We start from the raw sequence: 13,509 nt of genomic DNA, 5'->3' as shown, positions 1-13,509 counted from the left end.
TCCTTGTCTATGCTGCAGAGCCTGCATCAGGGCCAGCTCCTGATCATGCAGAGTTTGCAGGATGTGGTCCAACAGCGACTAGTTATGAGTGTCGAGGAGTTTCTTCAGAAGGTGGCCTGACCAAGAGTTCAGCCTTCTCCTTCAGGAGGGGGTGAGGCCTCTGCAGCCCAAGAGCCTCAACAAGACCAGGAGGATGACATTCTAGAGGCCTCAAAGCCCACTCCACCTGAGCCTTTCGTTTTTTAAACTGATCCAGTAGCAGCTACTCCACAGTCTCCACCAGAGCCTTCCACTACAGTGCTAGACATGTCTTCTTCTCAGCCTGAGCCATCTGCACCAATGTTAGACCTGCCCCTTCCTCTGGATTCATCATCAGGCACTCCTGCACTGGACCTGAATGAGCATGCCATGGACTCTGCACAGGATCATTGATAGGATTAGGATTTTTATTTCCTTGCTTTTTGAACAGTTTTAATATTATCTCGTCTTTAGTACATTTTATAATTTAGATTTATGTTTATGTTTCAGCTTTTAAATTTCAATTTATAGTTTTTATTTTGGTTGATAGCTTGTACAAAGCTTGATTGAACAATGCATTTATATTATCCAGTGGTTGATACTTGATTTTGGAATTCAGTGTTGTGATTGGTTTGAATTGATCAATTGTATGATGTGAGTGAATTGAAATGAGTGGATCATATGCCTTGAATGAGCATGCAGTCATTAGAAAAAAAAAAGAACATGGAATTAGGATCATGACTGGAAATGTTAGTTGGTTTGTCAAGTTGATTGTGAAGGAACGCATTAGCTGCAATCGGTGAGAGTGTGATCTTTAATTGTGAGAGAATGACTAATGTTAAGTAATGGTTTTTGCATGAATCTTTGAATATGGAATGAATGCATGAAATTGAAGATGATGAAGGCCATGTTTTGATTGAAGATAGCCACTTAGCTGAAAAGCTTACCTTGAGCATGATTGAATTATCCCTTGCACCCATTTTGAGCTGAAAGTATGATTGCTTGATTGAACCTATACAGTTTATCTCCTTCTACCTTGTCTTAGGTTGTAGGAGAGCATCATTCATAAAAGGAAATTTTGGTTCAAAGCAAATTTGCCCAAATTTGGGGGAATTATGGGGTGAAAGCATGCAATGGTAAGAAAAGAGCAACACACACAGTCATCTAATAAGCAGCAAGTGTTCAAAAAAAAAAACTGTAAGTATAAAATAAAAGTGTGTGCGTTGCTATTTAAGAAAAAGAAAAGCTAAGTGCGGAAAGGCAAGTAATAGAGCTGGAATAAAAAGAAAAAGGTTGATCTATGGATGAATGCTCTCTTAGAACCTAAGCTTTTGCATCCTAGAAAAACCATGAATTGATTGCAGCCCAGCCTCGTTACAAGCCTAGAAAAGTCCGTTGGATTCAGTTTGTGTGTTCTTGTCTATATGGCATGGGATGAATTGCAAAGATTGAGACTTGTGTTAGTTGTTGATTGTTGAATAAGCCTAAAAACACTTGTGCTTGAGTGAAACAGTAGTTGTGAGGCTTTGGTTAATGATCCTTCCTTGATATCTGTCATTCTTACTAGCTTATTTCAGTTGTGTTCCTTAATAATCATGTTCACATCTTTGAAAAGCTGCATGTCTTGTGAGAAGCTGTGATTGAAGCATTGTATGCCATTCATTTCATGTGATTGAATTCTTTGGAGCAAACACCTTGTGAATAACCACTGTGAGTTTGTCACTTCAGGACAAGTGAACTGTTCTTTCTTTGCTTAAGGACAAGCAAAACTGTAAATTTGTGGGAGTTTGTTAGTCATCTTATACGACTAACTTTTGTATAGAAAACTTTTACAAAAAGTATATATTTTCCCCAATTTATGGTTCTTTTTATAGGATTGTAAATAAATTTTGCTTTATGGAATTAATGTCAATTTTTCTTCAATTTCAGGCAAAAAGGAGTTATTTTGAAGAAGTGCTAAAGTTGATGTCTCGCTAAGCGAGCTCAATGCACTTAGCGAGTGTCATCCGCTAAGTGAGGCATCAACGCGCTTAGCGGATAGGAGGAATCTGGAAGGGAATCTGTCACGCAGGCACGCACTCAGCGCGTCATCAGCTCACTCAGCAAGTCGTTTGTCACCTTCCAGGCTTAGCGCGAGTTTGGTGCTGAGCGATTATTCACTTACTCGTGATAAGCGCTAGAATGGCGCTAAGCGTGACGTCGAGGTCAGTGAACCCTTTTTAAGCCTGGAATAGCATAAAAGAGAAGGAAGGGGTCTAGAGAGCGTTGAATAGCCATCAGAACTTGAAGAGTGAAATATACAGAGGCAAAGGACAAAGCAAAGAAGCCAAATTTTGATCTTTTAGGAAGATTTGTGAGATTTTGAGTGATTGTGAGGTTCCTAGAGGTGGAGGAGACATCCCCACTCCTTTGTAAGCAAGCAATTTCTCCTAGTTCCTCTTCTTCATTATAAAAAGAGCTTCCTTGCTATGGAAGGCTAAAACCTCAGTTGGGGATTCTTGCTGAGTAATTGATGTAAAACTCTTTCCTTATCTAATTAAGGTTGTTTGATGTGTTCATTGTTTCTATTAGTACTTTATTATTGAATGTTTGTGGCTTAATCACCCATATGTATGTACTGTTAGGGGCTTTAGCATTGAAAGATGTATTGTCTCCTTAGAACTTGATAGAGGAGGATTAGGTTACCGTATGTTTGGACACGGAGTGTGGTGATTTAGTTTTTATTATGCTGTGATCATAAAGTTGTTCAATTAAGCTAAGTTCAACAAGAGACATCTACGAACGAACTTTAATTATAATTAGGCTAAACTCACCAGACATCGGTTTTTAGTACTTGAGCCTTCAGCATAGAACATAGAAACATCTTTAATTAGATCAACATCCTTAATTGCATCAATTTGCTTAGTAAGAGGACCCAACGCCTTTAGATATTTGTTTTCACACTTACTTGCTCACGTTTATTGCTTTGTAATTAGAATAGAACATGCATTTATTTTCATTCACAATCATGATTTCTGTTTGCAAATGCCTGCTTATTGAACAAACCTTTACCAAATGAACAAGTTCCCTGAGTTTGATACTCGGTTCACACCGTTTTAATTATTTACTTGATGACCCAGTGCACTTGCTGGTAGATTTCACATCCTCACAAACAAGTAGTATCCCGGAGAGCGAAACACAAAAGAAGGTCAAAAACGACATTGGTGTCATGGACCAAAAGGAGGAGCGACAAAGAGGCTCATAAGATGAAGATGGTTTGGTGAACTGCTTGTGAGCTTCCACGACGACATTAGAGGGGTCATAGGGGCGGGGGTCATTGAGAGAAAGTGGTGTCTCTTACATTTGTCGAGATTGCAAAAGAAGTCATAAGATTTCTGATTAAGGACAAAATGACAAACCGGAAAAGAAAAAAGAGAAATGGGAAAACAAAACGATGCTCTTGGGCGGGAATACTATTAAGCCATCTCTAATAAGGGTTTTTATAAGTAGATCATAGCCTCAAGATCTGATCTTGCTAAGATCCATTGTAGGAGCATTTTGTTGGATCTCCACATGGAGATCCAGTTCTTTTATAAGACTCCCAAGATTTACAACAATTTTAAAAAAATGTTTTTTTTACTCTCTCTCTCTCTCTCCACAATATCCCAGTGGGAAGCAACTGCTAGCAACAGGAAAAAAATGGAGCTTTAAGGAGGAGAAGAACAACTAGATACACAACAACACCAACACTAACACATATCTCAAATCATGAATGATTAAAAATGAAAAAAACACAGATATGGAGAGGGAACATCATCATCTTCGAAGGAATGGAGGAGCTCTGCCCTTTTAAGCCCATTTCATTTCCCTATTTGTCGGCGCATAAGAGATGGCCGCACGGGGAGGGGGGGAGTAGAGAGGGGAGCGATGTGCGGAGAAGGGAGCGGGTGGGGGTGAAGTGGAGGGTGCGTAGAGAGGGTTGGTGGGTGGCAAAAGAAGGAAAGAGTGGGGGAGGGTGAGGATCGGGAAAGAAAAAAGGGAGAAAGGGAGGAAAGGGGTAGGGTAGAGATGGAAAGGAAAACAAAAAGAAATGAGGGAGAAGAGAGGGTGGGTGTTGGACAAGTGGCCTCAGAAATATTAAGAAGAGGGGGGTTGAATTAAGATTTCGTTGACTATTCCTAATTAAAAATTTTCCTTTCTTTATTATTTCCTAGATTCAATTATTTCTTTGTTAACAAATTATTGAAATAATAAATGAAGGAAAGTAACTTAAAGAAATATAAACACAATAGAAAGTAAAAGAGATTAAGGAAAGAGAGAATGCAAAATCGATTTATACTGGTTCGGCCACAACCCGTGCCTACATCCAGTCCCCAAGCAACCCACTTGAGATTTTCACTATCCTTGTAAAATCCTTTACAAGCAATGAACCACAAAGGAATCCCCTCTTTTGTGTTCAGTGATTACAACCAAGAAGTTATGCCCACTTCTTGCAATGAACCCCAAGGAACTTTGGTCCCTTGTGTCTAGTGATAACAACCAAGAAGTTGTACCCACTTCTTGCAATGAACCCAAAAGACGTTGGTCTTTTGTGTCCAGTGATCAACCAAGAAGCAAATCCTGCTTCTTGCAATGAACCCAAGGAACGTTGGTCCCTTGTGTTCAATGTTCAACCAAGAAGACCTTCTCTTGAAGACAGTCACCAAGAGTAGGTCTCTTGAAAAGCTTTTTGTAAGAATGGAGGAGGATAGGAAAATAGAATAGCACAAGTTTTTGCCCAATGAATTTTTCTTAACAAAGAAAGTGTTGAATGGACCTTGGCATGGGATAACGGAAAACGGTGGGGACACATGACCACTAATTTGGTAGAGTCACTAAACTTAGTGCGAAAAAAAAATTCAAAATTTTCCAATCACATTCAAAGCCACATATGAGAAGTTAAACAAATATTTTGTTGACCGTGGGACTCAGGCTGATGCAATGATCGCCTCCGGACAAGTTTACACACTTATAGCAACCAAATTCATCACCGAAGAAGAAACTAAGTCCAACACTCACTTTGTTCAACAGTTTGACCGCCAAAGATTTCAATTTCAAGTTGAGGAAAGAGTGAATACGAGAAAGGTGTCGAATGACGAAATTCACTGTCAAGCTGAATCAAAGAACATGCGATTGTGAGAAACCTCAAAAGCTACACATGTCATTGTTGCATGTAAGCACATTAATATAGATTACTTGCAATACGTTAGTCCAGTGTACACATTGGATTACGTGCCAAGTGTCTACAAAGTCTCGTTAGCATGCATGCGTCATCATGATTATTACCCACCATATGAAGGATCACAATTATGTGTCAATCCAACCACGAGGAGAAACAAAAAAGGTCAACCAAAATCTACAAGAATACGAACTAATATGGATGAGAGAAAAAGAGGTAAATCAAAATGGTGTTCAATATGCAGGCTAGTTGGTCATTCAAAAAATAGGTGCACCCACTTTCCCGGATGTTCAAGTCAAGCAAATTATTTTTTTTTACTATCAATGTATTTCATTTTACATCATTCATAAATTAATAAAATAATCTTCAATTGTACAATTTAATATTAATGTAGATCTTCAAAACAAACTTACACGATAATATTTTTAACTAATTTTGTTTATATAATATTGTTCTTCAATTTTATTAATTTCTTTTATTTATATATATATTTTTAAAAAACAATTTAAAATTAGAAAAAAGGAAAAAGATTGAAACTCAAGACCCGAGTTTATATTGTGAATAATAAAGTTATATATTGGTGTAAATAATAGGGTTGTATCTTTTGGTATTTTTTTTTTATACATTAGGAAAAAATTTCCTCATTTTACGGGTTTAGCTAGCGGCGTTGGCACTGGCACGCACACAGTCGATACCACCCACCGGCACCGTGTTCGTTCTTTCGCTGCCCCGTCTAACTTCTTTTAACTTCATCCTTCACTCCACCCAAAACGCACCGTTGCACAGTCCCCCTCCCCCGAATCGCATCTTCCCCAACACACACACACACACAAACCCTAATTTCTCAAAATGTGGTCTGCAACATCCTCCCCTTCCATCTTCCTCCCCCATTCCCTTCTTCGCCCCCTTCCTCGCCGGCGGCCCCTCTGCGCCTCCCTCTCTTGGGCCTCCCCCGACCCATCCGACGGCCTCGGAGGCTGGGCCCTCCTCGACGCCCCGGCCCAACCCGACAACAACAAAGGTACCATCTTCAAGCCCAATTCCCCAACTAACGCCGCGTGTCGCTGTCGCTACATTTCATGTGATGTGAACTAGTGTTGTGTACTTGTGTTCGTTGTGTGCAGTTGCGGCATTTCCTTCTTATGCCGTTGTTGGCTTCGGCACTTCGCTCGCTCTTGTGCTCGCTGTCTTTGCTGCCTCAAGGAAAGGTAGGTGTAGGTGCGGCTGCAGGTTCGTCGTTTAAGCTTTGGGGTGTGTCGTTTTTGACTTGAGATTTTTCTGTATTTTTTTTTTTTGGTGGGAATGTGGTGTGTGTGTTTAGGTTTTAGTTTTCGATTCCCGAGGCCGATGTGGGGTGCTGTGGAGACTCGGCGAGATCAAAACGACGCTCCGGAGTTTGACGTTTCGAGTGGGAGCAAGTCAACGCTGTCCGAGGCCGACCCGGAGAGCAATGTTACCGTTACGCAAGCTGATAAATCTGGTAAATACTTGGTTCTATTTTTGATATTTTGCTAATGTAACAAATTACTCTTTGAAATTATGAACGCTGATTTGGTTTTTGAAATTACAAAAATATCTGATTAGTTCTTGAAATGATAAAACTGTCACAAGTCATAACCATAATGAGTAAAATGATCAAAGGTTGGTAATTTTAGGAACTATTTTTTTTTTCTGTTTGTGTAAATTGTGACATTTTGTGTTCAAGTATAGGGTTTATGATATTATTATCACTAGTAATACGTCTAATTAGTTTCTGAAATTATGAGCATGGATTAATTTGCTTTTGATATTACAAGACATTATAGTTTCTGAAATTACCAAACTAGTGACATCGTTTTGGTCCATGAAATTACAAACATAAATGACTAAAATGGTCAACGATTGGTACTTTGATACTTATTGTATCAGAGGTCACTGCAATAAAGAGTAAGAAAGGATCAAAGCACAGAATAAAATGAAAGAAAAGCTTCCCAAGTCAGAGAATGGTTCTCTAGACTCCCAATTTCATTCCAAATCTTCCATATCCCCGCAATGATTTCCCCTTTCCCATATAGCAGAATTCCCCCTCTGATTTCTCACTCTTATAACTAACTTGATTCCCCTCACTCACAAAGCATTACAGCACTAATTCTAAATGGCCTCTATTGCCCTCCTGGGCCTACGTGTGTAAACCTTCAGAGGTTTCCCACTATTGGGCCGATTCCTATCATACTTCAGGTCTAAATTGAATGGTACTTGTAAGTTTAGGGATTAATTTGGTGTATTACTCTATGATTGTTACTAGAAATTTTCTTATTGTTATTTATTTCTTGTCATATCAGTAGCTGTAGAAAAGCCTGAACGTGTTGTCATCCCAGTTTCTGTGGATTCTACCCAAGAAGAAGCACTGTCAGTCTTAAAATCACTGAAGGTTTGTTCCTCGAAGTGTTGTTTTTAAATATGAATCAGAGAGACTAGTAGTATCTGCCGAGATGGTGTTAAACTGTTGATAGTCTGTAGAACTTCAAGATCACTTTCTTAGATAATTGGATAACTATTAATGGGAAACCTGGAAGCATTTGATGCTTGAATCTTGACTCTCTACCTTATTTACTTCAATGTACTGGTAGTTAGTAAAATACTGCTCCTGTGATTTTGGTTATGCTGAATGTTGCATCTTAAGTTTGTATACCAAAGATAAGGCAAGTAAGAGTTGAGATCGAGAACCAGAGAAATGTTAATGGGGATGGTATGAAACTATAAGCTTGGGTGTTTTGGTTTTAGTTAAATGATGATGATGATAAAATTTGTTTTTGTTTGCCTTTTAGAATTGGAAGCTTTTGCATTTAATGTTACATTTATTCTATGACCAGTATGGTGTCCTTAAATTTGTGATCCTTGCTTGGAGTGGAATTTGTTCTTGTAGTTTATTGTCTAGCATGTGTGTTCCATTGTGTAATGTAGCACTGAAACTATGTGCTAATTTTTGGACCTTTAGGAGTTGTATGCTTGAAAATTTTGCATATATGTCTAGATAATTGAAGATGATGTGGAAGCTAATGAATTGTGTACCAGAAGAGAATTTGCTAGATGGCTAGTTAAATCAAATTCTTCCTTGGAAAGGTTAGTAGTTCCTGATACATCATGCATGTAACTTTGCAGTCAGGAAATGAACGAGCTAAAAACATGTATCTTTGAGTGGTTTGCATTGAAATTTTGAAAATGGGTTTCCTTGTCTTCCAGGAGTCCTAAACACATGATTGCTCCAATAGTATCACTTTCTGGATCTGTAGTTACTGCATTTGATGATGTCGGTATTGACGACCCGGACTTTAGATCAATTCAAGGTAAAAATATTGGAATTTTACTTCAACCTGTAATTTTCTCTCTTATGTGAAGAAATTTGAATGTTTGCTTTTCAATTTGACAAATAGTCTTAGCAGAAGCCGGTGTGATCCCCAGCAAATTATCTTGGAATAATAGTTTCAATTATGGTGGATCTGACTCTCAAGAAAACATAAATTTTTATCCTGATAGGTAGTATATTTGTATTCCATCCTCCTTTTACACCACACAATAAAATTTTATTTTACTGAATTGAATATTTGTGCACCGCAGATTCATCTCACGACAAGATCTAATAGACTGGAGAGCTCAGTTGGAGTATGACTTTTTCTCTGGGGTAGTTGACGAGGTAAGCTGTTTTCAAAAGTTAGGTATTTGGATGCTTTCAAATATTCGTGATGAAAAACTTCACCTTTCTTTCAGCTCTTAATACCTGACATTTTTACAGTCCAGATATCAATTAAAAAAGCAGGTTATATGGATGTGAAGGAGATCACTTCTCCAGCAGTTTATGTGGACATGCTGGCAGGGGATACGAGTATTCTTAGAAAAGTTTTTGGTATCATCTCTCAGGCTTCTCCTCTATGCATTGATGTTTATTTTGTTTATTCAAACACATCAAATTTCTTTACACGTTTCTACTTGATGGATTGTAAAACTTAAATATGAGTTTGAGACATATGGTACATCAGAAGTATTTCATTTCATTAGAAGTTATTGTAAATTCAAATTCCAGTTTAGATTATTATAGTATTTTGTCTGGTTATGGAACAAATGAACAAGAGGTCACTAAGTGTAGGTTGTTTGAGGTTAAAATGTAAAAGTGTAACAGTAGAAGCATAATGAAATGACAAACAAAATTAGACTCAGAATTTTCAGTTCCCATATTATGCTTATACCATGATCTACTGATGAATAGTGAGGCTTGTTGTGTATTTTATTTTAAGGATCACATTGCGATCTATCTAAGAATGACATGATGAAGATGGTTGCATGAGAAAGCTATTGTGAACTTATTGTTACAGGACAGAGCAAGCGATTTCAGCCAAACAAACCTTCAACAAAAGCACAAGCAGCGGTGGCTCTGACAAGTGGCAGGATGAAGGAAGCAATATCAGCTGAATTGTCAAGAATAGAAGCTGAGAATTCTGCCAGGCTGGCTGAGGCAGGAGAGATCTGGTCTGAGTTGCTTAGCCGAGGAGAGATACAGAGATTTTGGGATGAAAAGCTTATTGAAGAGAAAAATCGTGGTTTTGATGTTGAGAGGCTTTATCACGTGGAAGTAAAGAATTTGGAAGAAGAGGAGATCAATCAAGATAAGATATCTGCTGAGTATTTAAAAGAAAAGGCAACAATGGATTGTCAGAAGCAGCTTCTGCTTAACTTAAAGAAAGAAGTTGATGAGATATCAGAAAAAGTCGCATCAGAGAGAGTCACATATGTAGACGAAAGGGATGTTGTACAAAAGTTGCATGAAGATTTAGAATTCAAGCATGAAGAATTGCTCAACACCAAATCCACGCTGGAAGCTGAAAAAGAAGCTCTTCAGATTCTTAGGTAAATTATGACTTACATTTGTTAACCACTTAGTCTCCTTTTGGCATGTTTACTCTTGTTTGTGTTTGATATTTCTTGATTTAGTGTCAAAACAGGTATCCATTTTGATTTATGGCTTTCCAAATTACAATTTCAAAATTGGGAGGCTTGTAAAGTCTAAGGAGTGGGGAGGTTAGGGAGTTGGTTATTTGGTTTTGGTGTCAAAACACATAGCTGCGGTAAGCACATTCCTATGAATTATGATAGATAAATGGTTAGGGCGCTTTCTTCTGAAGGTCCATTCAATATGGCACCCTTATTATGAAGTTAATTTGGTGTACTTTAAGACCCACAATGGTGGGATGCTGAACTAGAAATTGATGATACTTGTGAATCTTTGGAAATTTATTTTCCAAATATACGTTTCTGTCTGACAACTGATATTTTGAGATTGATTGATGGTTCCCAGTAATTTTGGAGGACATTTGGGTGTGGACTGTTCACTTTTACAGGGGGTTTTTCTTTTGTCTATGATCTCTAAACCTCCCTACCCTGCCAATTCCATTTATAATCAGATCTTGGGAATTCCACTTTTGTAGGAACTTGTCTGAAAGCTAGTTACACGTGATTTTATTTTTTACTACACTAGCCACAGACAAACATTGACTCACTTAAGTTAGCTACATGGGTCAATTGATGCCATGAGGTTCTTTCAAGAGCTGAAATTTCAGTGAAGCCATTTAACCCAAGGTGCTTTTTAGTTATTTTTCTGAAAGTTTTCTTTGGTTTTCCTTGTGCTTCTAAATTGTTTGCTTCTTGTTCAATCATATTCTTGGTCATAACTATTTCTTTTACTTTTGGAGTTACTTCTTGTCTTTGGTTCCATTTATATGCATAACCAAATATAAAATTTTGAAGGACATGAATTGTGTTTCTGGCAATAAAAAAATTGTTGTCATCATATCTCAATAGTACTTGGTTGGTCCTCTTATGTTAGAAGTATATAGTCTGCGGCATTAGAAAATTATGATTGTGTACTAATTTGTAAAATTACTTTCACCCAAGTAAACCTGCTAGAAATTGTGATTGTATTTGGAGTTAAGTGGTTATAATGAAGAATGCTAATGTTGCAGATCTTGGGTAGAGGATGAGGCAAGGAGAAGCCAAGCTCGGGCAGCTGTCCTTGAAGAGGTAGGGCGAAGATGGAAATGGGATGACCAAGCTTGAATTGGGACACGCCCTATAAAATGTAAATTAACATATCTACATATTTACTATAGCATAAATCCTTGAGGCTACTATGCTCTATTTGGTATTATGGCCTTTGGTATTAAGGGTGATGATGAACCTCATCCTTCGTTGGTATATACGGTTATACACATTCAAAAAGGAAAAATACTGATGTGAGTGGGTTTAATTTCTGTGGTCCAAAAAAATTTTCCTTCCCTCTCGTGAGTTAGATTGGGGAGGAGGGAATGCAGCCAGTCTTGTCTTATCTATTCAAAGTTCTGTGGGTCCTGTTTTGCTATTTTTATGCTTTGGAAGCTTTAGGAAATTCTCTTTCAACTCTAATGTCATTTGTCATATACTAGCTTTTATCACCAGTGACAGGTCTTGCATATGATAGGAAGTGGAATAATTCCAAAAGGCTGGACATCTAATTAGGAGAGATCGATTTTTGTTCTCCAATGAAAGCCTATATTTGAGAATTCTTTCATTTCAGTTTTTGTTGTTGTACTTATGGTTGAACTGATGATTAAGATGAACCTTAATCTGTTCTATGGTTTCCTTGAACTTTGAAATACTCTGACTGGATAGAAATTAGATTTATATTTGGATAATTTCTATCAAATTGATTGTGCTTGGTTTTACTCGATTTTAATATTCTAATGTTCAAGATTATGCCAATTACTAGAGAAAACATATCATTAATCAAGACTACAAGTTTAAGTATATCTCTTGGCAACTAGTTTATCATTGACAGTTAATTTGATAATTTCGGCACCTTTATAGTGTATATTAAGTGTTTCATTGAGACAGTTAATGTACGGCAATCACTCCTTAGAAGAGGAATTAACTGCCACATGTCACTTTGCATAAGAGTGAGTATCTCATCAAATCATGTTTTCCTTCCATCCTTGATCAGAAAGTGGCCTTGCCACTTTAGAGAAGCGGGATACAATAAGCATGACAATCAGGAGCGTTGGAGGTGGGTTTAGTTCTTTTAGTTCCAATTCCATCAAAGGCAGGTGGAGTTAGGAAAGGCAAGTTTAAAAAATTAAAAGTGAACTCCATCCTTTTTTGGATTTGTCAGATTCAGTGGAATTTGCAGAAAACTTGTCTTACGTTTTTGAAATATAATTTGCTTATTTTTAACTAATAAATAGAAAAGATCTTACAAAAATAAAATTATCTTATTTAAATGTATAATTTTAACTTCATTACTTCACACACAAAGTGAGAGAACCATTTTATGATTAAGAGGGTTAATTTGTCATGTTTAGGAATCAAGATGAGGAAGAAACATTATAATGTAAGTGATAAAAAATGAAAAAGCATAAGTTGAGTAATGATTTCTAATGGATTAATTACATTTTTAATAAGCAATTCATCAATATATCCAATAGCTTAAGCATGACCTAAGTAGAGGAATCCATCGGATTTGGACATGATGTCTAAGATTCTCTTCTAACCTAGATTGATTATCCAGAATATGTTGTGTTTGGGTAAATACTATGGAATGCCTTCTATGATTGGGTGCAATAGAAAGGCCATGTTCAAGTTCATCAAGGATTGAATTTGGAAGAAAATAAATTGAGCGGTAAATTTCTATCTAAAGCGGGTTGTGAATCCATTACCACCTATATTGAGTGCCTATCTTCTTCAAAGTCTACTTGTGAAGAAATTTAAAGAATGCTTAATTCGTATTGGTGGGATGCAAATGGAAGAGATATAAATGGATGTCTTGGGATAGACTCACTGTCAAAAAAGAGGATGGAGGTATGAATTTTAGAAATCCTAATGGTTTTTACTTGGCTATGTATGGGAAACGAGTGGAAGTTTATTTCTAACCCCAATGCCATAGTATCAAGACTCTTGTCCCGAGGGGGGTTGTTCATGGATTTCGAGATTGAGAATTGGAGATGGTTCTGGTATTAATTTGTGGCAGCAACCTTGGCTTAAGGGAGATGTGATGAGATCCATTGAACAAGCTTCTCATCCTAGGGTTTCTTTGTTGACAATAAAAAATTTGATGATATATAGGTAAAAAGGAGTGGGATGAAAATTTTATTCATTCACTGCTGTCAAAGCATATTGCGGACTACATCAAGCATATGTACATCCCCAGTCTGAATGTTGGAGACAGATTGATTTGAAACTTCAGTAAGAATGAGGTATATTCTGTTAAGTCTTGGTATAGATTGCTTATGGAT

General features: G+C 37.4%; 1 protein-coding gene across 3 annotated transcripts; it reads left to right on the top strand.

The window, feature by feature from the left end:
• Window positions 1-5,824: 5,824 nt before the first annotated feature.
• Window positions 5,825-11,946, top strand: LOC114414042. Of its 3 annotated transcripts, XR_003667109.1 has the most exons (12): window positions 5,825-6,236; window positions 6,340-6,423; window positions 6,537-6,695; window positions 7,537-7,625; window positions 8,229-8,317; window positions 8,438-8,541; window positions 8,629-8,731; window positions 8,813-8,888; window positions 8,993-9,098; window positions 9,565-10,096; window positions 10,675-10,825; window positions 11,209-11,946. XR_003667109.1 is itself a non-coding variant. In XM_028378419.1 (11 exons), exons 1-11 carry the CDS (start codon window positions 6,065-6,067, stop codon window positions 11,300-11,302), a joined length of 1,605 nt encoding a protein of 534 aa, XP_028234220.1. In that variant the 5' UTR covers window positions 5,826-6,064; the 3' UTR covers window positions 11,303-11,946. The 3 variants fall into 3 exon arrangements, 2 of the variants coding, with proteins under 2 accessions (XP_028234220.1, XP_028234215.1); XM_028378419.1 differs by lacking the exon at window positions 10,675-10,825 and having other exon boundaries at window positions 5,826-6,236; window positions 7,540-7,625; XM_028378414.1 differs by lacking the exon at window positions 10,675-10,825 and having other exon boundaries at window positions 5,826-6,236.
• The last annotated feature ends 1,563 nt before the right edge of the window (window positions 11,947-13,509 follow it).

Source organism: Glycine soja, chromosome 1 (assembly GCF_004193775.1).
Source record: "Glycine soja cultivar W05 chromosome 1, ASM419377v2, whole genome shotgun sequence".
In the NCBI taxonomy this organism is placed as follows: Eukaryota; Viridiplantae; Streptophyta; class Magnoliopsida; order Fabales; family Fabaceae; genus Glycine; species Glycine soja.
This window is presented reverse-complemented; position numbering and strand designations above follow the sequence as displayed.

Bases quoted from the DNA above. Each gene is read 5' to 3' on its own strand.
- LOC114414042 (XM_028378414.1), top strand. From the start codon at position 6,065: ATGTGGTCTGCAACATCCTCCCCTTCCATCTTCCTCCCCCATTCCCTT. The intron at 7,626-8,228 runs GTTTGTTCCTCG...ATATATGTCTAG, and splicing joins CAGTCTTAAAATCACTGAAG to ATAATTGAAGATGATGTGGA. The intron at 9,099-9,564 runs GTATCATCTCTC...TTATTGTTACAG, and splicing joins TATTCTTAGAAAAGTTTTTG to GACAGAGCAAGCGATTTCAG.